Consider the following 27085-nt stretch of genomic DNA (forward strand, 5'->3'; position numbering starts at 1 on the left):
GAATGAGGGATTTCGACAAGTTAAAGGTGAATGAGGGGTGAAACATGTGGAACAGATGAGAAAGGGCTTCCTGAACATAAGGAAAGAGAACCAGAGTTTAGTAAACACGCATTAATATGAAGTTAATCCCCTAAAATCCTATGGGTCACACAGCTGCAGTCATTCAGCCTCTTGGGCCTAAAGCATGGCCTCTGAGGCTTTGGACATCATTTGGATAGTGGTGCCATCTAGTGTTGCTACATGTTTAAATTTTTTTTTTACATAAGTAATATGACTTCTCATTTTGTCTGCCACAGGTTATGCTTTCTGTGAAACCACTTCCTCAAGAAGCACACCTTGTGCAGTTTTCAAGAAGTGATAATTTTTTTTTTTTTTTTTTTAAAAACAGTGAATATAGATGAGGAAGCATCTGTTTGATTGTGTGTGCAGTTATTGGGGTTGATGAGTTATAGGAAAAGTTTGGTGAAAAATTGTTCATTCATTCATTCATTCATTCATTCATCTTAACAGCTTTATCTTGGTCAGGGTTGAGCCTATCCAGGGAACACTGGGTGTGAGGCTGGAACACAACCTGGGTGGGATACATAAATGTATGTATTCAGCATACATTTATATATTCACACTTACGGGCAATGTAGAGTCACTTATCCACCTACTGGCGTGTTTTCTAAGAGGTGAGAGAAAATCAGACTTGAGGATAATATGTGAAATCCAAAAACAGAACCCTGAGTTCAGAATCGAACAGAGGACTCTGGAGCTATGAGGTTGCAACACTTCCAACTGCACCACCATGCTGCGCTGGGAAAATTCAGATTTACATACTTATCCCTTTTACCAAATGTCAGCCAAGACATATTTGGTGTCTGCAATTTGCTTCATTAGTTTTAGACTAGAGCTTAAAGGTTAATGTAGCTAACAAGTAACTTTTCAAATACCAAGTGTTTGTCACCACAGAAGCTTTTCCATAAAAACAGGCTCAAATCTTCAAATACTTGATTCACATGGCATCTATTTAATCAAATTTTTGAATAAACCTTTCTGTAAAATAGCAGGGATGCTACTATTTTCAAATTTAAGTTAGTAGAAAACTTGTCATTCATGTAACCTTTAGCTTATCTGTACAATTCTGCTTTTGAGCTTTAAGGGGAGGAATGATACCAAATTGGGGTAGGAAAAATGTTTCTGGTTGTCCAAGATGGCTGACCTCATAGCATTCAGCTAGACAAAATACTGTTATCTATCCATTTATCTACTTTATTTTGAACAGGATGATAGGTGTAAATTATTATTTTGTTTAAAGATCTTTTATTTATTTATTTATTTAGTACTGCCCTTCAGAAGCTGCAAAAGATAATTACATGCTTCCCAAAAGAAACATAATAACATTTTACACTGATAATCCTGTTGAAAAGTTTATACCCCCCTGGCACTTAATGTAGTGCGTTGCCTTCTTGAGCATCAGTGAATGTTTGCACCTTATGTAATAGTTGTGTACGAGTCCCTCAGTTGTCCTCAGTGTGAAAAGATCTCAAAATCATATAGCCACTGATGGAAAGGGGTCAAATATGCAGAAGATGCTGGAAAAGCAAAGAATGTGCAGGACCTGGAGGATTTTTCTGAAGATCAGTGGGCAGGTTAACTGCTCAGGACAAACAAGGGACTCATGAACAACTCTCACAAAACATATAAACAGTCGTTGCTCATCCAGGAAATGACACAGTATTAAGAATCAAACATATGTAAACTTTTGAACTGGTTCATTTGTGTAAATTCAGTTATTATTGTGTCTTGTGGACTATATGTTATGTTAAATCGCTTAATCAGGGCAGAACTAAATAAAAAAAAACAAAATGCAATTTTTATGATCCCTCTTATTTTTTAATGAACATTTTGCTAATTCTGCAAAGCACATGGAAACTTAGGACCTCATCTCACTCACACACTCACTCTATCTGTCTGTCTGTCTATCTATCTATCTATCTTTTCTGTCTTCTAAAATGATTCATATCTCTCTAACTACCAGGCGATATATTCAATAGTACTAGTTTTATCTATGTAATAAATGTTAATGAATGTTTCAGTCAGAGAGTAAGAATAAGGTGTAGATCCAGTGGATCTTCTACTCTGTTGGCACAACACTGCACTTTATCCTACAAATAATCACAGACTTCACAATTAAACCTAACCCCATAAACTGCCACCAGACAAATATCAAGTAAGTTTGTTGATGCTGACACTTGATACTGTTTGACCCATAACAAGTCAATAATGTTTTATAGCTTTATTTTTCATTTTGGGTAGAACAGCCTGCTAGTCAAAAAGTTTTACTCTTAATTTGATCACAAAGCTCAGCCTGAATATTTGTACACAAGTATACGATAAAGCTGCATAGCAAAATCCTCAGTGATAAATTGAGACGTGTTGAGTTGGTACCTACACTGTTGAATTAACACTAATAGTTGGAGCAGAACAAGACTCAGTAAGAGTCTGCTCAAAACAGCATATTCTAATGTGACACTATCTCTCTTAATCCAATACTGTAACAGTTCAGTGCTAGTTAATCCAATACTGTAACTGTTCAGTGCTAGTTAATACAGTACTGTTTATTTAACACTGATGTGTAACCAGTACATTTGTAAGTATGATTTGCAATATTACAAAATGTAAGTCAACGCTACTAAAGTGAAGACTAGAAAGCTTTTGGACATGGCCGCTTTAAAAACTGAGCTTGACCCTGAGCGTTCTCCACAGTCTGGCTGATTATTACTGGGTGTCAGACTGTTCGGGTTCCCCTCAAAATGAACAGGGCGACACGAGTCCCCGACCTCGTCGCACCCAAGGATGATGTGTTTGGTCTCGTTGTTTATGCGCTTAATGCCACACAATCCCTCATCCACATTCACACGCACCGTCACAAAGGAGAATTTCTCCTTGCTGATACACAGGTTGCCGGAGTGCTGTTTTCCACCAGCTTTAGTGCATACTGCGTTCACACGCTCTCTGTCATTCTCATGGAAAAACGACTGAGTGGGTCTGTTGCACGTCTTTATCTGCCTGAGCAGTGCGTTCCACACGTTCTGGTCCCATGTCTTTGGTACGCCATCAGGCAGATGTCGCTTGAGGAAGGTGGCATGAGCATTGTTGTACTTTGCTCGCAAGCATGGTTTAGAGTTGACATCCAAGGATGAGCAGAGAGACAAAGCAGAGGTCAAAAGGATCAGGGTGAGGAGCATCATTCTGATGGACACCTGCAAAGAATGAAAGACCGCTTATAGGTGTGTGATAATGATCAGTATGATTATATTGTGATATTCATAATAAAGAATATTGATATCATCATAGACACAACAAAATGTTTCTATTTCTATTAGTATAGTCATTTATTGTGACCTGACATGAAGCATTATATAGTTATATAACTAGCTATTTAATTCAGATCGCCACAGCCTATTTGAGTGTTGTTGCTGACTGTGTGCAACAATGTCTGACTTCATGGCCACAATTTACCTTCTTCTAACGGCTATTTCCAGTAAGATAATGCAACATGTCACAAAGCAAAAGTCTCAAACTGGTTTCATGAACACGACAATGAGTTCAGTGTTCTTCAGTGGTCTTCCCAGTCACCGGATCTAAATACAATTGAACACCTTTGGGATGTGGTAGAATGGGAGATTCACAGGAGTCCATGTCAACATGGACCAGAATCTCAAAGGAGTGTTTCCTACATCTTGTGGAATCCATGCCACGAAGAATTGAGGCTGTTTTGAGAGCAAAGTGAGGCCCTGCCCAGTATTAGTATAATGTTCCTAATAAAGTGCTCAGAAGGTTATGTGTGAAATCCCAGTGCTGCCATTATCGGGTCCTTGAGCAAGACTCTTCGGCTCAATCAATATCATAGGTCATGATATTTTCTACTATGTAAGATATTGCAGTACTTTATTGTAAATATTCTACAGTTGTTTAATCTAAATTGTACAGTACTTTACTGGTTGCCAGTACAATTTACAGCATTTTTTTTTCTTCTTACAGTGATGTATTTTTTCTATATTCAAAAAAGTCAGCATACATGAAATTTTGCATGCTCATTCCTGTCCATAATTAGGATATTACAAAGGAATTTCCCCAAATGTTATTGTTGGATTTATGTTAGATTTTATATTGGAAAAATGGCGCAACCAGTATGATTTTCATAACCGTGCATGTGATTAAACAATTTTTTTAAAAAAATCTATATTCCAAAACATTCTGTAAAAGTATTTATCTAGATTATACTAGATTTTTGGGTTTGATTGAGTACCCACATGTGTGCATATTTAATTAAGACTTATTTGCATGAATAAATGTGCATAAAAAAAAGTATAGCAGTATAGCAGCAATCAGCTGGGATATCTATTATATATAAAGACCAAATTTAATACAACGTTATTATGATAGTGTGATAATAATAAAAAAGTTATTTTTTATCGTCATATGAATGTCACATCAGTAATCGGTAACAGTGGTCTATGGTCGCAGCTAAATACAGCCTGGCATTGGTTTGGTACTGCTGTGGTACACGAAAACGAAGGAGAATTCACCAAAACAATAGGATTTACCATAACCGCCAAGAACAGAGAGAAAGATAAGAGAAAGGAAAGGAATGTTATAATCTGTACCTACTTCCAGATCGCTGCAGTGAGCGGAATAATGCAGAGTTTAGCTGGGAAACAGCTGTGTTTGTGTGTGTGTGTGTGTGTGTGAGAGAGAGAGAGAGAGAGAGAGAGAGAGAGAGACCATATGCTGTTATTCACTGCGCACGCAACACTTTCCATGTCCTTTTTTATCCACTACAGTACAGTACAGAATATAAACTGGACGGCCATTGGTCCATATTGTATAACGTGCGCAGAAGGAGTCACGCCTCCTTCACACTGATTGGTCTTTTCCTCTGTCTGTCGTCTTTACTGTAATGTAATCAGCCAATGGGCGGTTGTTATTACTGCCTCGATTTCACTGTGTGAACTTTCACATTCATGAGGATTCAGTTTTAGGTGTGGCTCCGTGCTGCTCTTTGAAGGTATAAAGTTCACGATAACGTAATTATTTGGATGTGTCCACGTTACTGAAGAGCATTTTATTACTAATAATAATAGGTGTGGTGTGATTTATATGTGTGCATGTGTTTTTGTGCTGCTTATATTACAAGGTGACTGTTTAAGGTAGAAAAAAAATGAACATGCAGGTCCATAAAACTAGAAAGATTTTTTTTTTAAACAATCATATTTTGTGCATATTATTAATTTATGTGCTTTCTTGCTAGACAAAAAAAAAAAAAAAATCCAGTTACACTCCATAGTTAATTTTTTTTTTTTCATTGTGCATCGGATGCACTTTATGACCAAATGTTTGTGGACACCTGACCATCACACCCATATGTTGGCCTTCCCCAAACTTTGCATGCTTTTGCGTTAAGATTTTTCTTTACTGAAACTAAGAGTCTCAAACATGTTCGAGCATGACAATGCTCCTGTGCACACAGCGAGCTCCATGAAGACATGGTTTGCCAAGGTTGGAGTGGAAGATCTCAGAGCCCAGATCATAACTGCAGATTTGGGATGAGCATGCCATCCACTGCACTTACACCATATTTCCAAATAGCATGAAAACTGACTTGGGAATTTTCACCCAAAGGCACCTCTGCTAGTTGGACACTTTATGTAGGTGAGTGCAGACCAAAATGCAATACTCTACAAAGGAAATAATTAGAGTAAATGACAAGCTGACTAAGAACAGGTCTGAGTGATGAGCAGTGTCTGTCGCCATGGATTAGTGGTCCAGTGATGAACTCTTTTCTATCCTCCGATCCTGCATAAATTCTGGATAACTTAATAATTTGCATCTTGAGTGATAACTACAAACATTCCCACTGAAGATTGGTAGCTCTATTTTGCTGTCCACAGAATTGAAATAAAAGTCACTTTTTTTTTATAAAACACTTGTGTTATTTTCCATAAATAGTCATTGTCTCTTCAGCGTGGTTGAAGCAAAAGATGGGAACTGTTCAGAAGCGGTCTGTAACTCTTTAGTTTCAGAAAAGGTTGTGAATCCTTGGTGAACCTGTGCTTTATACAGTATCCTATAACTTCTAGCATCTTACTGTATGAATTTTTGGTTATAATTATGGCTAGAGCTATTGTTGTTACAGTAAACACAAGTTTTAATACTTCTGAAATATCACTTTCTCTACATTTTATACAATTTATTTGTAAAATTGCCATAGGTACCGTATATTATCCTGTAAGACTGTTTTCATCAATGGTTTATGAAATAAGTCTATGCTTCACATCTTACTTCTTCCCTCACATGAATAGAGCACAGGCAAAGCTTCAGTTTATTCATCTTCAGATAAGCTGGCAGCATAAAATCTGATTCCAATAAAGTAAAATAGTTCTTTTTGTTGCATGATATTACTGCTCTAAAGTCTATTGTTACTGCTCTCTTGTGCTGTAATTGTAGAAAATATTTATGAAGCGTAATCAATATGTGTAACTAACATTTGGATATGTTAATGAAGCGTATTCAATATGTATAACCAACATTTAGAATTATTACTTAATAACAATTAATGATTAATGACAGATAACAATTAATGACTTAGAATGAGGCCTAAAAGGGAGTGTGGATTCAAGGTCAGGACTCAGTCTGAGTGAAACCTTTCTTTTTAAAAAAGAAGAAACCATGTCTTCATGAACCGTTTTCAAGAAAAACAACTAACTGCGCATGCTCCACAAATTTAAGATAACACATAGACATGAATATTTAATTGTGGCAAAGAAGATTGGTGTGTTTTAATGTGGAAAGACAAAACCCCACCTACAATGACTACACTGTGGAGAAAGGTATAAAAAGGGCTATGTGTGTTTGCATCATTTTGACTTTCTGCAGATTGTCACACTTTATTGTGTCAATAAAGATTATTTACTTTTTGACATCTACTAAACTCTCTGTCACTGAAGTTTTTGACTTAGGCTGAAAAGGTTGATTTATCCACAACATTATCTAAATTGAGACCTGACGCAGGCTCTTTTGGGAAAGCTATTGCGTAAAGGCTTAATAGAAAACATTACACTCTGATAAGAGGAAGTTGTTGAAATGGAAAGAATAAGGAGCCAAGTGGTCAAGAGAACTCAGCGGACATTAGTGGTCAGTCAGCATAGCCAACAAGACAGAGCTGCCTCGTGTACATATTACTCTACACTGGTAATGTACTTCTTTTTTGTTATTTACTGATGTAAATGCATTTTTTTTTAAACAGCAAGAAGCAAGAAAAAAGGGAAATTCAATTCAGTCATTTATTTCTTTTTCAGACACAAGACCCATTATGTTCTTCTACATTGTGTCTGTCTCTTTCTTCTGGGTACTTCTTGCTAATAAATTGACGACTACGTCTTCAGAGTTCAACCCTTACCCCTGCATGTATTCTGCCGAGACTGATGCTTACAAGACATTCCTGAATAAGCATGTACGTCCAGACGTCCCTGAAACCCTTGACCAAAACCAGTGGCAAGCTTTTATTAAAAATATAGGGACATGTGATCGACCAATTCAGTCCTTTATCCCCTTCGCCCAGAAACAACAAGTGGACAACGTCTGCTCTCCTTCAGGAGGTAAAATTTACACTGGTGACCAGTGTGTCAGCAATCAGGAGTTCACCTTCACTACCGTATTCGTGGACAACAACTGTGTCGTATACAAGGTCCTCAAAGAGACGAAGTATCTTTTATTGGCATGTGATGAGATCCAGGGTTACTGTCGTCCAGTGCATTTTCAACGCAATCCAAATAATGTTGGACCAGACAATAAGCCAGACTGTAAAAATCCAAATTCTCAGAACCAGGCACAGTTTGCACATGTTAATCTCAGCCTTCTAATACTCACACTGCTGTCAACAGCTGTAATACTCTTTGTCTCTTCATCAGAATGATTAACTTGACATAGTCTGAAAGATTTATACAAAAACACAAATATAACCTCATGCCAGTGAAACAGTAATACTTGCTGAGACACACTTCAGTGTAATCAAATATGAGTTTGTGTATGTGATGTAACTGACTGCAGTTAGTGCACATTTGCTAATGTATAATGTAATGACTGTGTATTAACAGCAATATGACCTTAGAAGCCACATCAGTGTATTAACTCCTGTATTGCCTGATAATCAAAGCTGTATAATAATAATAAATTAATTATTATTGCATACCTACTCAACTATCTATGCTTACTAGATATGAAATAAATGTTGCCATTTATTTTATGCACATAAGTGCCGTGTTTATTTTTTTAATACATTTTTTGTCTAACACGTGTGATGTGTTAGTCTTACTAGTTAGTCTTACTATTACTAATACAAGCCTGTACAACATACCACTAAACATTGTAATACTGTTTTATAATATAATACCAATAAATTGTTTCTAATACATTATACTGTACAATATATAAAAGCAGACAGAAAGAGGGAACACATTTTAAGATGTATGTACTTCCAGTCTTAAACAAAGAGAAGTGAAATTAGCAGTCATGTTGCAACTGGTCATCCTGAGTTGCAGATCTTTTTACCGTTCTGCATGGAAGAGTGGTTGTGTTTACTCATCTGTCAGTTGAACTCCAGTTGTTTGATTCTCTCCACCCTGTTTGAGCTAAAAGTCAAGAATTAATCAAGGGAATTTTTTTTTTCAAGCAAGTGCATTGACCTTTATTAGGACACATATTACACAATCATAAATAAATATCAATTCAATTCAGTTTTATTTGTATAACGCTTTTAACAATGGATATTGTACCAAAGCAGCTTTGCAGAAATATATCAATTTAGGATATAGATTTTAAATGCAGTAATTTATCACTAATGAGCAAGCAAGAGGCGACAATGGCAAGGAAAAACTTTTTGAGACAATATGAAGAAGAAATTTTGAGAGGAACCAGACTCAAAATGGAACCCATCCTCATCTGGGTGACAACAGATATAAATAAATAAATCCCTTCTATAAATGTGCTAATGCTACATGGTGAAATAATACAATTGTGTAACCAGGACAATTCATTACAGTTTACATAAAGTCTGTTTTGTTGAACTGAGCCACTGTTCACTTATGTGCAAAACTGTAATATGTAGTGTAATGTAAAGGTGTAACTGTAAAAAAAAAAAATCATCATAAAGATAGAAATTTAGGCTACATCAGACACTGAGCCAGGCTCCATTATGCAACTTTATCCTATGGGTTATTTGTTAGCTAACATGTGCAAAAATGTATGCATGTTAACACTCATACTCCCAATAAAAACAGCCCCATATATTGGTATTACTGGTATCTGATAATCTTTTCAGCTTTGTTGTAGAGAGGCCTCCATGTATGCCATATCACACTCAGCACATCCAGAAACGTACTCTGCGTGAAGTAGAAAAACCACAAGCAACAGCATTCACACTCACCCCAAAGCAAAAGAAAAAGGAGAGGAGAAAGAATGGTAATACTATTGAATGTAATAAGTTTTTGTTTATAGAGGAGCATTACAGAAAAAAGAACTAAGAGAGAACAGAGGAAATAGAAATTATGATGACATTCAGAAGCTAAACACAAAGTGTGTGTATTCACAAATGCTTATCTTGCTTATATGAAATATCTGTGTAACCAAGGAAATACCCTTGTGCATCACGTAAACCACCAGCACAAGCTTCATGTCTTAAAACAATAGGATTTCTAACATTGTAAGACAGTATATATACTGTATGTTTTAGATCAAGCCTTGCCGAACCTCAGGTGAAGATCATTCGCAGAGGGGAAAGCCAGCTTGGTACTTATAGTGTTAAGTACAAGCAACAAGTAGATCTACATATGATGATACTGATGATATTTCAGAATTGTGCATTGTAATATAATTTATCATGATAATTATATCATAATATCACTGGCACTACTTAGTGTACTCCAAAAACAATAGTGGACCTAGGTGGACATGTGCCTTATACAGTATCCCACAACTTCTTCTCTCTTACTGATGTGCATACAGTGTGTTCCTGGTTTAGTTAAAATTATGGCTAGAGTTCATGTTTCATCAGCCTGATTGAGGGCTATTTTTAATACCTTTGAAACAATTTCTATAATATACAATTTATATAATGTATTTGTAAAGTTATACTTGCTGTATGTAAGTGAATTCATGAAATGAAGTTCTCACGTAACCTCAGTATAGTGTAGTATAGTACTGACCATCAGATAAGTTATCAGTGTAAATATGCAGTATAAAAGCAAACAATACAAGGGAATAATAGAACACAGTGCAATTAAACCTTGAGTAGTTGCAATATGTCTCTGCTTATAACTCTGCGTAAACATATATACCTGTAGATGCAGGTCTAAAACCAGATAGAAAGATGCTTAATAGCATACATACAGTGGGGGAAATAAGTATCAAACATTTTTTTCAGTGAATATATTTCCAATGAGGCTATTTATATGAAAATTTCACCAGACATCAGTATTAGCTCAAGAAATCTGCAAATATAAAGAATTCACAACATTAAAGTCCATAAATAAAGTTGTGTTTAATAAAGTGCAATGACAAAGGAAAAAAGTATTGAACATGCTAAGAAAAAGCAGTTCTCCAAGGCAAGGAGCCAACTGAAATCCGTAAGTAGTTAGAAAGTGATTATACCTCCTATCTGTGAAAATAAATATCAGCTGGGTTTGTAAAATTATGGTTTATAAAAAGGCTTTTCGTTACCAAGGTGTCACACAAGAAACATCTCATGATGGGTTAAAGAAAAGAACTCTCCCAAGTCCTTCGCAACCTTATTGTTGCAAAACATATTGATGGAATCGGATACAGACGTATTTCAAAACTTCTGAATCCTCCAATAAGCACCATTGGAGTCATTATCCACAAGTGGAAGCAACATCACCCTGTCATCAACTGGCCAAAGACAGGAGCTCCGAGCAAGATTTCTGAGCAGGGAGTCAGAAGAATAGTCAGAAGAGTAGACCAAGAGCCAAGGACCACTCGGAAAGAGCTCCAGAAACACTTGGAGGAAGCAGGTGCCATCGTCACAGAGAAAACAATAGGCAATGCACTCCACTGCTCACGCTCACCCCGCAAGACTCCATTACTAAAGAAAAGGCATGTCAAAGCTCGTTTAAAGTTTGCTACAACTCATTTAGACAAGCCTATGAAATACTAGGAGAGTGTAGTCTGGTCAGACGAGAGCAAAATTTTACTTTTTGTCTGTCATACTACACACCATGTTTGGAGAAGAAATGGCACTGCACATCACCCTAAAAACACAATACCAACAGTGAAGTGTGGAGGTGGAAGCATCATGGTGTGGGGCTGTTTTTCATCACATGGCACTGGTAGACTTCATATAACTGAAGGAATGATGAATGGAGCCTTTACCAGGAGATTCTTGAGAAGAATCTGCTGCCATCAACCAGGATGATGAAGATGAGATGTGGGTGGACCTTCCAGCAGGACAACGATCCAAATCATACAGCAAAGGAAACTTTCAGTTGGTTTCAGAGAAAAAAGTCAAGGTGTTAGAATGGCCCAGTCAATCAAAGTTATAGGCACCTTGTTATAGATTTTTATTTGACAACTTCTACATTAGCGAGTCAGTACAAAAAACATTTTTGATTTCCAAACATTAGTTTTCCAGCACAAAATGAAATGTTACAGAAAAATGTCTGTATGTCAGTAAAGAAAGCAGAATATTAAGTGGTAAGAGACACTTTTCAGACAATAAACACAATGAAGGCTGCTGGATTTTGCTGCAAAAATAAGAAGCAAGTGTGACAGTCAAAGTCTTCAGAAGAACCGTGACTGGTTCTGCAAGATGCTCAATAAAACTTACAGCTCATTTCCTTATAAAAATGCACTAATTATACTGGAGACTACTAATTCTATTTAAAAAAAAATTTTGTCACACAAAATATTGACTTTGTTTAATTTGCTACTGTTTACTGCTCTTTGTGGTATTTTATTTATTTATTTATTTATTTTACATTTAATTTCATTATTTTGAAGGCATCTTTGTTCTAGAGCATTTTTTTTTGTATGTGCCTAAAACTTTTGCACAGTACTGTATATACACACATATGTTTTGCAAGGTACGAGTTCAATAAAGAGTTTCTAAGTTAAGACCCAACACAAGCTCTTTGGAGAAAGCTAGTGCACAAAAGCTTAATAGAAAAAAACAATGATCTCTGATAAGAGGGAGTTGCTCATTTGATAAGAGAAGAACTAAGGAGCAAAGTAGTCAAGAGAAGGACATTAGTGGTCAGTCAGCACAGCTAGCAAGACGGAACTGTTTCTTCTACATGTCACTCTACACTGGTAATATACTCTTTTTGTTTTATAACAGGCTTCTATTTATAAAATGTTACTTTTTAAGCAGACATAGTTTAACAGTATGGTAAATTCAATTCCGTCATTTATTTCTTTTTCAGACACAAGACTCATTATGAACTTCTACATTGTGTCTGTCTCTTTCTTCTGGGTAGTTCTTGCTAATAAATTGACGACTACCTCTTCAGAGTTCAACCCTTACCCCTGCATGTATTCTAACGAGATTGATGCTTACAAGACATTCCTGAATAAGCATGTATGTCCAGACACCCCTGAAACCCTTGACCAAAACCAGTGGCAAGCTTTTATTAAAAATATAGGGACATGTGATCGACCAATTCAGTCCTTTATCCCCTTCGCCCAGAAACAACAAGTGGATAACGTCTGCTCTCCTTCAGGAGGTCAAATATACACTGGTGACCAGTGTGTCAGCAAACAGGAGTTCAACTTCACTACCGTATTCGTGGATAACAACTGTGATGTTTGCAAGGTCCTCAAAGAGACGAAGTATCTTTTATTGGCGTGTGATGAGATCCAGGGTTACTGTCGTCCAGTGCATTTTCAACGCAATCCAAATAATGTTGGACCAGACAATAAGCCAGACTGTAAAAATCCAAATTCTCAGAACCAGGCACAGTTTGCACATGTTAATCTCAGCCTTCTAATACTCACACTGCTGTCAACAGCCGTAATACTCTTTGTCTCTTCATCAGAATGATTAACTTGACATAGTCTGAAGGATTTATACAAAAACACAAATATAGCCTCATGCCAATGAAACTGTAATACTTGCTGAGACACAATTCAATGTAATCAAATACGAGTTTGTGTATGTGATGTAATTGAACGCAATCAGTGCACATTTACTAATAACTCTGTATTAACAGCAACCTTAGAATCCACATCACTGTACTAACCCTTGCCTTATAATCACAGCTGTATAATAATAAATACATGTATAAGCAGTCAACCATCTATGCTTATTAGATATGACAGAATTATTGCCATTTCTTTTATTAATAATACTTGTGTGAGCAAACAAGCCTATACAATATACTACAAAACACTGCAATACTGTTTTAGAATATGTTTTATTAACAAATTGTTGGCAATACATTATACGTAACAGTGGAAAAACACAGGGAACAAATGTTTTAAAATGTACTTCGAGTCTTACACAAAGAGAAGTGAAATTACATATCATGTTGCAACTGGTCTTCTTGAGTTGTACACCTTTATCCCGTTCTGCATGGAGGAGCGGGCGTGTTTAGTCAGCAGAGCTCCAGTTGTTTGCTTCTCTCCACACAGATCCCTGTTGGACCAAACAGTCAAGAATTAAACAAGGGCAATCTTCTTCAAACAAGTGAATTGACTTTTAATGGAAATTACTGTATATTACAACAGAAAAAAAAAAAATCATTGCAAAGATAGAAGTTTAGGCTACACCGAATACTGAGTCATGCTTAGGCTACATTATGTAACTCTATCCTGTGGGTTAATTGTTAGATTATGCATGTTTAGACAGGAGTCTGAAATGCTGAATATACAGTGATATGTGCAAAAATGCATACATTTTAAAACTCTTAATCTCCATATAACAGTCCTATTATTGGTATTACTGGTATCTGATACCCTTTTAAAACCATGGTTTTCAAAGTGGTGTCCCGGGACCCTCGGGAATCCGTGATGTATATCCAGGGATATTAGATTTTTATCATACAACAGTTAGTCCACTAATTTCACTGGATGAGAAACATTCCAAGAGTGCATATATTTAGAATAACCGCACTGCGAGGTTACACTGTTTGCATCACTCTGCTTGTTCATCATGTAAAATTCCAATTTTGAAAACAGTCCCACTGAAGAAGCCACGGGTGGCCGTGGCTCAGGTGGTAGAGCGGGTTGTCCACTAATCGTAGGGTTGACGGTTCGATTCCTGGCCCACATGACTCCACATGCCGAAGTGTCCTTGGGCAAGACACTGAATCCCAATTGCTCCCGATGGCAAGTTAGCAATTTGCATGGCAGCTCTACTACCATTGCTGTGTGTGTGAATGAGACATAGTGTAAAGCACTTTGGAGAAAAGCGCTATATAAGCGCAGACTATTTAAGTCACAACAGTTAACATTAGCGACATCATCAGTGGACATGGTAATCGATACAGTTTTCATGAATATAACTTCTGACTTAAAATCTGAAATCTCGTCAGATGAAGATGAAAAGATAGATGGGACACCAATGTCAGTGGAAGCAACTTTAACGGGAATGTACAAATAAATGCGAGCTAGCTAGCCAGGACTATCAGTGAGTATCACTTTTTCGGGATCTATTTCCACTCGTGGGGCAAAAATAACCCAAATATTTGCGTCTGAAATGTCAACGAGTTGATATTAATATCTCATTTATAAAACTGCTGTATAAAAGCAATATCGTACTTATAATAGTGCAGTTATACTGAATATCGGCGTGACTGTATAGTATCAGCCGATATGATTTAGTTATAACAGCTGTAAGCATAACTGTAGTGGTAAAATAACTCAACTACATCTGGAAAGGTGAGGAATAAAAACTTTTCAGGTTTGAATAAACCAATACAATAGTACATATCAACTATGTCATTCTTAAAATGAACTCTGTGCTGTGATCATAAGGGGGTCATTAGAAATTCTTTCACTCTGGAAGCGGTTCAGCAGCTCTGACGTTCGTGGTGATGTAGTTCTTTACTAGCCTTTCGAAGTACTTCCATCTGCTCCTCCCTTCCCAGCTCATTTGACCTTCTCCAGTTTGCCTACAGGCTCAAATGAAACTGAAACAGACAGAGGTACAGATGTCTCCATCTCCCACCTGCTGCATTCCACCATATCCCACCATGAAAAAGGGAGGGGGATTTATGCGAGTTCTACTCATTGACTACAGTTTGGCTTTCAATACCATGAAAATGAGATCCCTTGGGCTGAACAACTCTCTCTGCAAATGGGTTCTTAACTTCCTCGCCAGCCGACCACAGGTGGTTATGGTGGATCATCTGGCTTATAACGTTTCACTGAACGTCAGTAAGACCAAGGAGATGGTGGTGGATTTCAGAAAACAGCAGACAGGAAACTACACCCCACTAATCATGAACGGGACTTCAGTGAAAAAGTGACCAGCTTCACATACCGTGGTGTGGTCCAAGACCACTCCTGGTCACACCACACCCATAATGTAATAAAAAGAAAGCAAGGCAGTAGCTCAGACAACTCCAGAAGTTCACACTCTCCTCCCACATTCTGAAGACATTCTATACCTGTGCAGTTGACAGCATCCTGACAGGTAACATCACTACCTGGTATGGCAACAGTTCCACGCCATTAGGAGCCTACTATCTATCCTAACTCCAACTAACTAACTATCCATCCATCCATCCATCTTCCATACCAATTATCCTTCACATGGTCATGTGGGATTCTGGAGCCTATCCCAAGGAACTCGGGGCACAAGGCAAGGGACACCCTGGACGGGGTGCCAACTCATCGCAGGGCGCAATCGCACATCCATTCACACACTAAGGACAATTTGGAAATGCCAATCAACCTACGTGTCTAGGGAGGAAACTGGAGTACCCAGAGGAAACCCTTGAAGCACGGGGAGAACATGCAAGCTCTGGCTCTGTGCACACAGCACGGAGGCGGTTATTGAACCCCCAACCCCATAGCTAAAATGCTAACTAATAAGCCACCATGCCCCACCAGACCCCCATACCCAACCCACTCCACCCACCAACTAGACTGCCACTATTTGCAAATGACCCCCCCACACAAACACACACACACACACACAGTATTGTGCAAGTCTTAGACACCCTGAGGTTTGTTGTTGGTTTTTTTAATCAAGTCTTGTTAGATATTTATTTTATGAGTTTTTTTCAACAATAAATTCAATGCGACAGAAAAATGTTCATATGTCTGTAAAGAAAGGAACATATTACAAAAAGACACTAAATTCTCTCAAGATTTACTGGCACAAACAGTCTCCAGAGGACCTGCGGAAGATTCTCCAAGATGTTTAGAAAAACTTACCAGCACAAATTCCTTCTAAAACTGCACAAACCTTACCAAAAGCTACTGAAGCCAGAGTCATATCTCCCTGCAGTTCTCGCTTAGTTTCTCACAGAAGCTAAGTAGGGTTGAGCCTGGCCAGTACCTGGATGAGTGACCTCCTGGGGAAAACTAAGCTTGCTGCTGGAAGTAGTACTAGTGAGGCCAGCAGGGGGTGCTCACCCTGTGGTCTGTGTGGGGCCTAATAGCCCAGTATAGTGACAGGGACACTACACTGTTTAAATAAAATAAAAAAGCACTGTCTTAAACCCAGGTCCTGACTCTCTGTGGTTATTAAAAATCCGAGGACACTTCTTGTAAACAGTAAGGGTAAAACCCAGGTGTACTGGTGAAATTTCCCCATTGGCCCTTATCTATCATGGCCCCCTAATAATCTCCATCTCTGAACTGGATACATCACTCTCTCCTCTCCAGTAATAGCCGGTGTGTGGTGGGTGTTCTGGTGCACCATGGCTGCAGTCATATCATCCAGGTGGATGCTACACACTAGTGGTGGTTTGAGGAGATTTCCCCCTTATACAATGTAAAGCACTTTGAGTGCCTAGCTATATAAATCTTAGTAATAATTACTATAATTATTATTTAAACATTTTTAAAGAGCAATTGGTTGTCATACCAAATACTGACATTTATTACTGCCTATTGCTTCTTATAGTATATAGAAATGTTTACATGTCATTATTTTTCAGGCAAATTTGCTTTATAGCATCTTTGTATGTGCCTAAGACTTTTACACACTTAAATTTTTGTATATCTGTATATTCATATTTAATCTTTGCTAACTTGCACGGTGCCACCCACTGAATCACACACTTCCCCCTTGAATTGCTTCTTTGAATATTAATTTCAAAGTGTACATTTACAGAGACCACGTGTGCAAACAGGATGCTATTCACCGTATGTAAGGCTCTATGTCCTGCTGTGTCCACTTCTCCCTCATAGCAAAGAGAGCGTTAAAGCGCTCCAGTGTATCCTCAGGAAGGTCCTCTACTCGCAACAGTGAGATGGTCTCTGGCCTCGAGCTGCAGTCCACCAGAGCTAAGCCCTGCGCAGAACACACATCGACCACTCTATAATGAGACCTCTTACAGTGGAAGTTACACATATCACTGCCAAATGTGTGCATGTGCATCTTCTTACACTGAGCTGGTCCAGTCTTGTGCTCACGCCCTCAGGAACGCTCTGCTGCCACACTTCCTGAAACTCGGACAGGTTGAACTTAACAGCGTTCTGCAGCAGCATTTGAGCCATGGCCCTGCACACTTTATCCTCATCCAGTGCATACATCACCTCTCCATCTGTGCAAAGGACAGAGAGAGTGATCGAGATGGAAAGACAGGAATGTTCACAGGATCATCACTTTTACATTTAAATTGCTTGAATTCTGGACAACGTAGAAAAAAAAAAGTCATATATTGAGGCCATAGACTAAATTTACTGACCTTCGGTGTTATACCGTCTTCCGTAACAGTTGAGACAGTGCTCTATCATTGCTCTGAAAATGGTGCAGTAGAGTCAGTGCACATACCCTTAAACTACTAACTAAAATATGCAACAGTTATTATTTTTAAATTACCTTTGATCTTATTTCAAATATAAACATAAATCTATATACACTATACTTATTTCAAATATAAACTTCCAACATAAATTTCAAATGACTTGAAAATGACCGGAAAAATTCGGAAAATGACCGAATGAGCGTTAATGAGTAATTTGTGCGCCCGTATGTTTAACCGTTACACCCTGTGAGCCCCGGTTGCACTCACTTAGGCTCTAAAGGCGCCAGCTCCTCCAGACACACACTGAGAGGCACTTTACTCAAAGACCATGACTCTGAATCCACCAGCTGAGTCACATGACCCAGGAGCTTCAGCTCGTAATCAAAATCCAAAATCCGCCAGTATCCTGGAGAACAGAGTACACGCAGGCGTAAACACACTGGACTCAGAGCAGAACTTCTTTCAGAGTGAAATTTCTGTAACACTTAGCATTAGGGCTGGGCGATATAACAAAAACAAAAATCACATCACAATGCATTATATGATGTTTAATATGATGATGGTGGTGGGGGGGGGGGGTACACGACACTTCCAATCTTCCAACTTTTAAGATTGGATAAAAACAAATACATCAAATGAGATGCTTCCTTTCATTTCCACTTAGTTCACGATTAAAAAAATATTATAATAACATATACCAATGATATTTCGGAAAAGTGTTTCGTGTCATGTTATCACAATAACAATATTATATAAACTTTCCTAAACTTTAACATACATCACAGTGGTTACCTAAAATACTCTTTGTGGCTTTAAGTAGAGATCGACCGATAATCAGTTTTAAGAAATATTTTCCCTGACATTTAAGCATTTTCCCATAATCGGACATCGTTTTGTAATATCGGATCCACCCATAAATGGAGCCATCTTGTGGGCGTTTTGAGAATTGCATGCAGGACCGGGATTACAACACTGAATCTGAGGCAAGGCGAGTCAAGGATGTGCACAGGTAAAGTATACTTGCTTTGCTTTACTTAATACTAGAGATGCACCGATACTAAATTTCTCAGCCGATACCGATAACCGATTATTCAGAGTGATATCGGCCAATACCGATAGTTCTGCCTTTTATACCTTCTTTTAAATTAATAATAATTAATTCCACAATTCTGAAAGAAATGCAAATTAAAACTTTATTCTCTCCATTTCAACAAGTTGTTTCACAGTATCTGGTCTCATAAACACATTATTCTAATTAACATTAACACATGAACTACATTCTGAAGATTAAAGTAAGATTTCTTAACTTATTGAATGTTATTAATTCATATTAACATTGACTGAATTCTAAAAAACCTCCTGTTAGTCTCACATTCACTCACCACAAACAAAAGCATTTCTACTTCATCACTGACATCAAACTGATAAATAATATTAACTTTTTTATATATTAACATTAACTGGATATGAAATATACTACTCTACAAATATATTTTTCTGTGAAATATATACTTTTTGTCAACTCATCTTCATTTAAATCTTTCAACAGTGTACTGGCCTTTTAATTCAGCTCGAGCAGTGCAGCAAAAATAAAAAATGTAAAAAAATAAATAATTGACTCGACGCAGAAACTCCTGTTTCACTGCTGCTCATGTCCGGTGTAAAATTTTAGCATTACAGAGATTACAAACTGCAGTTCTGTCGTCATTCCACACAAGAGACATCTTCTTTATACACAGCACGAACCTGATGTGTTTTCCCGCACTCTTTTGATTCACAGGATATAACCGGCCCTGAACATCGATGTTTTTAAACTATCGGCTGATTGCCCATAGCTCGAAAAATAGCCTTTATCGGCCGATACATCGGTGCATCTCTACTTAATACATTTTATTTAACATAACATAATGCACAAATGAGATGCGTTACATAAACGCTTGATATGTAGTGTAAGCAGCTTGGTGCTAAGAAAGAGACAAACTCCAAGAGTCACGTAATCTGTTTACCTCATTGAAGCTTTTATTTTAAAAAAAGCCGCTTTAGTAACAGTGCACTTTATTTTTAAATTTTTTATGCTCTTTCAGACCTGTTTATTTATTGGTGTATAAATAAGAGTTTTATTTTGTTTTATATGCGATGAGGAAGTGAAATTGACAAAATTGTTATATTTTTTTCTTAAAAAAGGTTCAGTTCAGTGTTATCACTGTCAAAAACAGAAGTAAAACAATACATAAATATCGGTTCTGCATATCGGTTATCAGGCACATAAACATGCAAATATCAGTATCGGTTATAAAAAATCTATATCGGTCAATCACTAGCTTTACGGATCTTCAGCGTCCTCAGCAATACTGATACAGCAATACTTACCATCAATTTTACATGCATGAATTCCTTGAAGGTAGGCCTCAATCTCCTTTTGGCTTCCTTGTATTCTCTCTAGAAGGTCCTCCATAGTATACTGAGAAAAATAAATACACCAATATAAGCCTGTATCCACTTGACTCCATCTAAATGGACACATTTAATACATTCAGATCTGTGTGTGTGAAGCACGTAAGTCATGCACTTGGGTCCTGTACCTTGATGAGCTCTGGAGACTCCTGTGCACCGATCGGTGGGCCGTCGTATGGGTTCTCCATAAGCAGCTTCTTGAGTTTCTTTAACTTTGGTCGTTGACGTCTCAGCTCCCAGTAACTGTTAGCGCAACCCCAGATCTGACAACAGAAAGTGGTATTACATGTTGCATATTTATTTCTTCATTTCTCAGACACTTTTATTCAAAGCAACCTCGAAAGGCAAAATACGATCTGAAGGCTGCAACACTGTGCCACTTCACAGCTCCACAATTCCAGGTATATCCCGAGGTTACTGTCTGTACGGAGATTTGCACGCTCTCCCTGTATATGCATGGGTTTCCTCTGTATTCTCTGGTTTCCTCCGACATCCCAAATATATGCTGGTACATAGATTGACTACACTAAATTTCCTCTAAGCGTGAATAAGGTCTTAATGTGTGTGTGTATGTGTGCGTGTATCAAAGGTGTATTCCCACACTGTGCCCAGTGTCCCTGGGACAGGTTTTGGAATCCACCATGACCCTGACCAGGACAAAGTGTTTTCAGATTAATGAATGAATTAATACAATACAAGCTACGAAAGCAACCAACAGTGAATGTCACATGACTGATAAAGTGCCAAGTAATACAAATAACCACAAGCAAAAGTCCTTGATCACCTCTACGACATGCCACAATAATACAACAGGCTAATGTACAAATACAGAGCTCACAGACACCACAGAGGTCACAACAACGTGAATTGGCTAAATCGATTCCCTTTCCATATTACAAAGACCTTTTGCTCAATCAACATTTTCTTTATTTTTTTGAGTCATGCACCTGTTTTTGCACCTGAGAGGTTGGATTTCTTGTGACTTTAACCAAATATAACGGAGATTAAACTGTTTCTTTGCAGGTAGGAGTTGGGTTTTCAGGGCTATAAGGCCTTACCTGGGCTTGGATTAACTTAGGATCTGATGCACTGTCAGAGAACTGCTCTGGAGTCCTACATCCGGGTAGAAACAGGAGCAAATTGGACGTGTCCGCTATTTTCAAGTCATAGGTCTGGTCTTCGCTGCACAGGACCGCATGCTCATCTTTGTCACCTCTGATTGTAAGACTGATAATAAAGAGGCACAACAAATAGCAATCAGTACAAACTTCACTCAGAACTTCTTTAGCTCAGTGCGTCTCAAAGTGGGGGTCAGTGACCATTTCTTTTGGACTAGTCACATGAATTGAATTTGAATGTATCTAATCCAGTATGGTGTCGCAGTTTTCACAGTTATCATATGATCGAATGACTTTTTCAAGATACAGGATTAAATACATTTCTGTCTGTTAACAGCAGTTCGTCTTACTTTTGTGGTTTTTATCTCTTTTGTGTCTGGCTGTGACTCCTCAAACATTTTGGTTGGATTTTGCAACTCACTCCTTCTAGACCCAGACTAAATCATATTACAGTAGTTTCTCTGTGCAGGGGATGCAGACCGCACTGTAAACCCTTTGACCATGTAATCTGCTACTGTTATAAACATGTTACACTGCTACTTCTGCCGTCACACCGAACACATTAATAACGTCGACATACATGACGGCTATCAAACACACAGAACAACCCGGCATTGCTGACCAGAACTAACGGAACAGCTATCTATTTTTGCCGTGCTATTAGATGTTTTGCTGCCTTTTCCTCACAGCTCTATTTCTTTCAGCTTATCACAACGTGACAAATATTGACCATGTACAAGATTTTCTGGAATCGTCCTTCTCAAAAACAAGAAAAGAAGAACATTTAGGTGATTTTTCTCTTTGTTTCATTTTGTTGTTCATATCTGAATTTAATATAGAACAACAAAACATCTGGGCCTGAATAGAGAACATTATAACAGTTGAAGAGGAATTGTGTTGTATGAATGGAAAGGGCAGGAGTAAAAAGCCTTATGCCTCAAATAAAGAGCCAGAATTTTATTGTACACATTTATATAATGTTAAAGTTAATACATAATGAATTATAATATTTTAAAAAGGTGGATTTTCATAAAATATACTGGTCACGTGGTCTGGAGTGGTGACCATTTCGCCTGGTAGTAGAGACTGCATTGGGGATAACCACAGCAAATAAAGCTCTTTCACATGATGTAAAACTGAAAATGCATGAAACAGTAGAAAATATTTATGTTCATTATGCCTCATCGGCTAGTACTCCATAATATGGTATACTTTGGCCATTTTAAAATAACTCCTCCTGCTAGCTTTACTGTGTAATATGTGCACTAGCTGTTGTTGCTAGGTAACTAAACCGTAAGCTGTATGAAGTTATTTTCTTATGCCAGTTCCCGTCACTCGAGGCAACAGAACAAAACACTGCGCACCTCTTTCCTTCTTCAATGTGTTTACAAAGTGTATCGTCCAGTTCCATGAGGCAGTAATCTCCGGAGGAAACATTGTCGCTGAACGACAGGCAGTGTGTTACAGGGTGCAAGTCCTCTTCCTTTAGCTTCGCAATGTGTAGCGTGGCCTGAACCTCCTCTAATGTCCGCATCGCGTCTCCTCCTCGTCTAACGCTCGGATAGTGAGGCTTTACTTTGCTGCTGAATCAATCAAAACAGTGCAATGACTATCAAAGCTAAAGCTAATGCGAATCTTATTCGGCTTGTTATGAGCTCAATTTTCCCGCAATATTGTGGCGGAAGACACATTTGGCCAGGGTTGCCAGGTCTCTGACAAAAGCAGTCTAACACTCAGACGTTACGTACTTACTTACTTACTTACTTATTTAAGTACTTAGCTACTTACTTACGTATTTACTAACTTACGTATTGACTTACTTACGTATTTACTTACTTACGTACGTACTTACTTACGTATTTGCTTACTTAAATACTTACTTACTTACTGTGTACTTAAGTACTTATGTACTTATGTATTTACTTACTTACTTGTGTACTTAAGTACTTACGTACTTGCGTACTTAAGTACTACTTACTTGTGTACTTACGTACTTACTTAGTTATGTATTTACTTACTTAAGTACTTACTTATGTACTTATTCACTTACCCATTTACTTACTTATGTACTTACATACTTACTTACGTACTTACGTAAATAAATAAAGAAATAAAGAATGGTATGAAGTGGATTATTTTCCTATAAAAGTACAAGTGTTTTATCTTATACAATATTGATTTGCATATGAATGCATTAAAACAATTATTTATTAAAGAACAATACATCATAATTATTATCTGTTTGCATGTTCTCCTTGTGCTTTGGAGGTTTCCTCTGTGTACTTCGGTTTCCTCCCCCAGTCCAAAGACATGTTGGTGGCTGAGTGGCATTTCCAAATTGTCTGTTTTGTGTGTGTGTGTGTTTGAATGTGTTTGAATGTGTGCGATTGTGCCCTTCGATGGGTTGGCACCCTCCTTGTACCCTGAGTTCCCTGGTTCGCTTACCCATTGGAACTTGAGGAAAGTTTGATATAGTAAACCACCGACCAAATCCAGAAGAATTCTGAAAGATAACCACGGATCTGGCAACACTGCACTGGGCGTGACGTTCTCTACGGCCTATAGATGTCGTAGGCGCGCGACGCGACACCGCGGTTGCCCAGTAGATGTCGCTATAGCTACAGGTTTTACTGCATACTGAATGCTGAATCCTAAATGCTTTGTATGTCACACTTATAGTGCGCAAAATATAGCGTAGAAGCATTGATTTCAAACCGGATGTAGTGCACTTGTGTAGGAAGTACGACGCTATTTGGGATTCAAGAAAAGATTTTAGAGTTTTTCAGCTTGAAAAACACTTTTGTTGGTTCGGTCGCTTTTTAAATTCCATCCTTGTTTCCACTATGTGTCCCCGAGACTATAATCTAACTTTTTGCAACGTAATTTATTTGTAGAATAAAGTGAATTTTTTTATATGTAAAAAAAAAAAAAGGTAATATAGTGAAATGAAAAAAAATGGAATTGCCTAAACGTCTAAAGTTCTTTATTTCTTAAAATAAATCACTCTAATTTCTCTACATTTGTAAAAAATGTCAATAATGTGTGTAAGATGGTGAATGTTGTGCTAAACCCCGCCTTGTCGGTGCACGCCCCCAGTGACTCGCCCTGTGCTCAGTGCTCGAGGCGTGCTGCTAGTGCAGCAGAGTAAACACTCAGGCGTCATCTGGTCACAGGGGCTGATCACTGACAATCCGGACCTGTCATGATGCATGACACATGACCATTAATTCATTTGCAGCCTTGGACAAAATTCTGAAGAAGAAAAAAAATAATCTGTATGCATGTCCCCCCCCCCAACACAGAAGTGTCTTTGTGCGACTGGAACGCGCGAGCGCTTTTGCTTGATGGGATACAAAAGGTACATGTTCACGCCTGTCATTCGGAATTCAAACCGGGTCTGAATGAGTCAGGCTCCAGTTATGGACGGAACAAGTCAGCGGTGACTTTGATCGCAAAACATTATTCAGGATTTGTTGGAAACACTTTCATCATCAAATCAGCAAGGTAATCTCTCTTCTTTTCTTCTTTTTCTTCTTCTTCAGTCTACTGTGTTATTAGTTGAAGCAGGCGGTCATGTGTTATTACTGTCCCACCTGTCATTATGAACTATTTATTAGAAAATCCCGTGATTATCCTGATCAATGTGTGAGATTGATGTCCTGATTTTGAGTAGCTTGTGGTATAAATTCCAATACTGCTGAAAAACAGTCTGTCCAATAATAATAATAATAATAATAATAATAATAATAATAATAATTCTTGTCGTGTTTTTAACATTTGATGTGCTAACATTTCTGGCTCTGTCATGTTCAGAGATGGACTCGATCGGGAACAGCATGCAGAACAAGGCTGCCGAGCTGGAGCGCATGGCTGAAGTGCTCTTTACAGGCGAGCAGCTGAGGTAAGCGTAATTCTACACGGCCGTGTCCCAAACTGCACACTACCCTACTACATAGTGCGCGAGGTTTGTACCCGAGCCGCGTGCTTCCGCTCTGAATAATCCTCATAATATGCGAACATATATTATGACGTGATATTTAGAGTAGTAGAACGGTTTGGGACACAGCCTCAGCGCGCGCTTCTGTACCTAAACAAAGGACTTTCTCTCTCTCTCTCTCTCTCTCTCTCTCATCCATGTCCAATCCCAAACGCCCTACATTACACTTGACAGTGGGCTTGCATTCGACTGTATTGACCTTTGACACCCTTACAGATGTGTATGCATTCTTGATGTTTGTGTGTGTGTGTGTTTGTTTGGCATGAGTGTTCAGTTTTCCCGAAAGATTATCTGCTAATCTAATTGTTCCGGTCTATTCCAAAAGAACACATCATGAAAATTACATTTCCACCGCAACACTCACGAACAAGGAAAATACCCTTGCATTTTCATCAGTTCCAGATGTATCTAGGACAGTAGTGTGTGCTTTGGGATGTGACCAACGTGCTGCAATGCTGCCGTCTAAACAAAGGCAAGCGGACGAGCTCTCATGGACCTTCCTTGCTTTTCGAACATGGACTACATTTGATAACACGCAGGCTATATTTGACGTTCGACAGCTATGTAGGTTAGAAGAATTTCTGGGCATGCGTGATGACTGGATTGCTCCTGTTGCAGAAGAGAACTCAGCCTTGACCCATAAAACCACATAACTGTAAAGATATCTGTGAGCTTTGAATGGCAGTAGATCAGCAATATGAATGCGTTGTACCAGTGAAAGCCATGCAGCTGTCAGCTGATGTGTCAGGACTGAATAGACACTGAGTGGAGTGCGCTCAGAGGGAGGTGCTGCCTGCATGCTGGATTCATTTGCATTCACATTGATCCGATTGGCAGAATGACATATAAGTGAGGTAGAATACAATCCAAGCATAGACCTTTCAAAGAGTGAGCAACGTGCCATGAGAGCAATTTTCCGGCAGTTGAGCAGCCTGGCAAGTAAAACGACACTACAATCAGAATAATTACTCGTGGGCCACCTTGCTCTGGCTGCTAAATATATTGTGCATTATCTTCCACCTTTTATTATGTTTTGTACACAATAACAGCAGTTGTGTTTTACTGTATAAGTCCTGAAAAAGACCTGTTAAAACTTCAGACCAAAATCCAGACGTCTTATAAATATCTGGCAAAGACGACTTCTAAACGACTTTGTGCTCGTTGGTGAAACATGTGAGATAGCAGTAGGAGAGAGCTGAAACTAAACAGACATGCGCGCGCACACACACACACACACACGCACACAAACAGTGTGAGACAGCGGCAACTAAATGTGGGGGCCGAAACAATACTGTGCAATCAGGATTGATAGCAATGTTAGTCAGGAAGCAGCCAGTCAAACTATGTATGATACAATATTACAAGTAAAATGCAGTTACTGTATGTACGTAGTGGTACATGTTGCCACCAGCAAAAGGGTCATAGTTCAGCTCAGGGAGTAAAAGCAAGAGTGTAACCACATAAATGTACACACAGAGGCTAGGTGCAATGGGTGCCTCTATGGAAGTATAATAGTGCCAAATGTCCTCAAGGCA

General features: G+C 38.3%; 3 protein-coding genes across 5 annotated transcripts in view; 1 reads left to right on the forward strand and 2 right to left on the reverse strand.

Moving 5' to 3' along the window:
* Positions 1 to 2069: 2069 nt before the first annotated feature.
* LOC128608784 (uncharacterized) lies at positions 2070 to 4860 on the reverse strand. 2 transcript variants are annotated; one of them, XM_053626836.1, is made up of 2 exons: positions 4656 to 4860; positions 2070 to 3248 (listed from the first exon to the last, which is right to left on the reverse strand). In XM_053626836.1, the coding sequence occupies exon 2, from the start codon at positions 3234 to 3236 to the stop codon at positions 2655 to 2657; it is 582 nt and encodes a 193-aa protein (XP_053482811.1). In that variant the 5' UTR covers positions 3237 to 3248; positions 4656 to 4860; the 3' UTR covers positions 2070 to 2654. The 2 variants fall into 2 exon arrangements, with proteins under 2 accessions (XP_053482811.1, XP_053482803.1); XM_053626828.1 differs by having other exon boundaries at positions 4660 to 4838.
* Positions 4861 to 13453: 8593 nt separating this feature from the next.
* Positions 13454 to 23297, reverse strand: dscc1 (DNA replication and sister chromatid cohesion 1). Its single transcript, XM_053626885.1, has 9 exons — positions 22918 to 23297; positions 21494 to 21662; positions 20564 to 20698; positions 20352 to 20442; positions 18249 to 18387; positions 17922 to 17974; positions 17620 to 17777; positions 17376 to 17524; positions 13454 to 13693 (listed from the first exon to the last, which is right to left on the reverse strand). Exons 1-9 carry the CDS (start codon positions 23085 to 23087, stop codon positions 13582 to 13584), a joined length of 1176 nt encoding a protein of 391 aa, XP_053482860.1. The 5' UTR covers positions 23088 to 23297; the 3' UTR covers positions 13454 to 13581.
* A 1396-nt stretch (positions 23298 to 24693) lies between these two features.
* deptor (DEP domain containing MTOR-interacting protein) overlaps positions 24694 to 27085 on the forward strand; it is a 49220-nt gene continuing 46828 nt past the window's right edge. For both annotated transcript variants that reach the window (XM_053626863.1, XM_053626873.1), the window contains exons 1-2: positions 24694 to 25057; positions 25367 to 25454. In XM_053626863.1, coding sequence (XP_053482838.1) covers positions 25369 to 25454 — 86 coding nt within the window. In that variant the 5' untranslated portion in view covers positions 24694 to 25057; positions 25367 to 25368. The remainder of the gene's footprint in view (positions 25058 to 25366; positions 25455 to 27085) is intronic.

Source organism: Ictalurus furcatus, chromosome 1 (assembly GCF_023375685.1).
Source record: "Ictalurus furcatus strain D&B chromosome 1, Billie_1.0, whole genome shotgun sequence".
NCBI lineage: Eukaryota > Metazoa > Chordata > Actinopteri > Siluriformes > Ictaluridae > Ictalurus > Ictalurus furcatus.

Bases quoted from the DNA above. Each gene is read 5' to 3' on its own strand.
- dscc1 (XM_053626885.1), bottom strand. From the start codon at position 23,087: ATGCGGACATTAGAGGAGGTTCAGGCCACGCTACACATTGCGAAGCTA. The intron at 20,699-21,493 runs GTAAGGCCTTAT...TTCTGTTGTCAG, and splicing joins CTAAGTTAATCCAAGCCCAG to ATCTGGGGTTGCGCTAACAG. The intron at 18,388-20,351 runs GTAAGTATTGCT...TCTGTTCTCCAG, and splicing joins TCATGCATGTAAAATTGATG to GATACTGGCGGATTTTGGAT.
- LOC128608784 (XM_053626836.1), bottom strand. From the start codon at position 3,236: ATGATGCTCCTCACCCTGATCCTTTTGACCTCTGCTTTGTCTCTCTGC.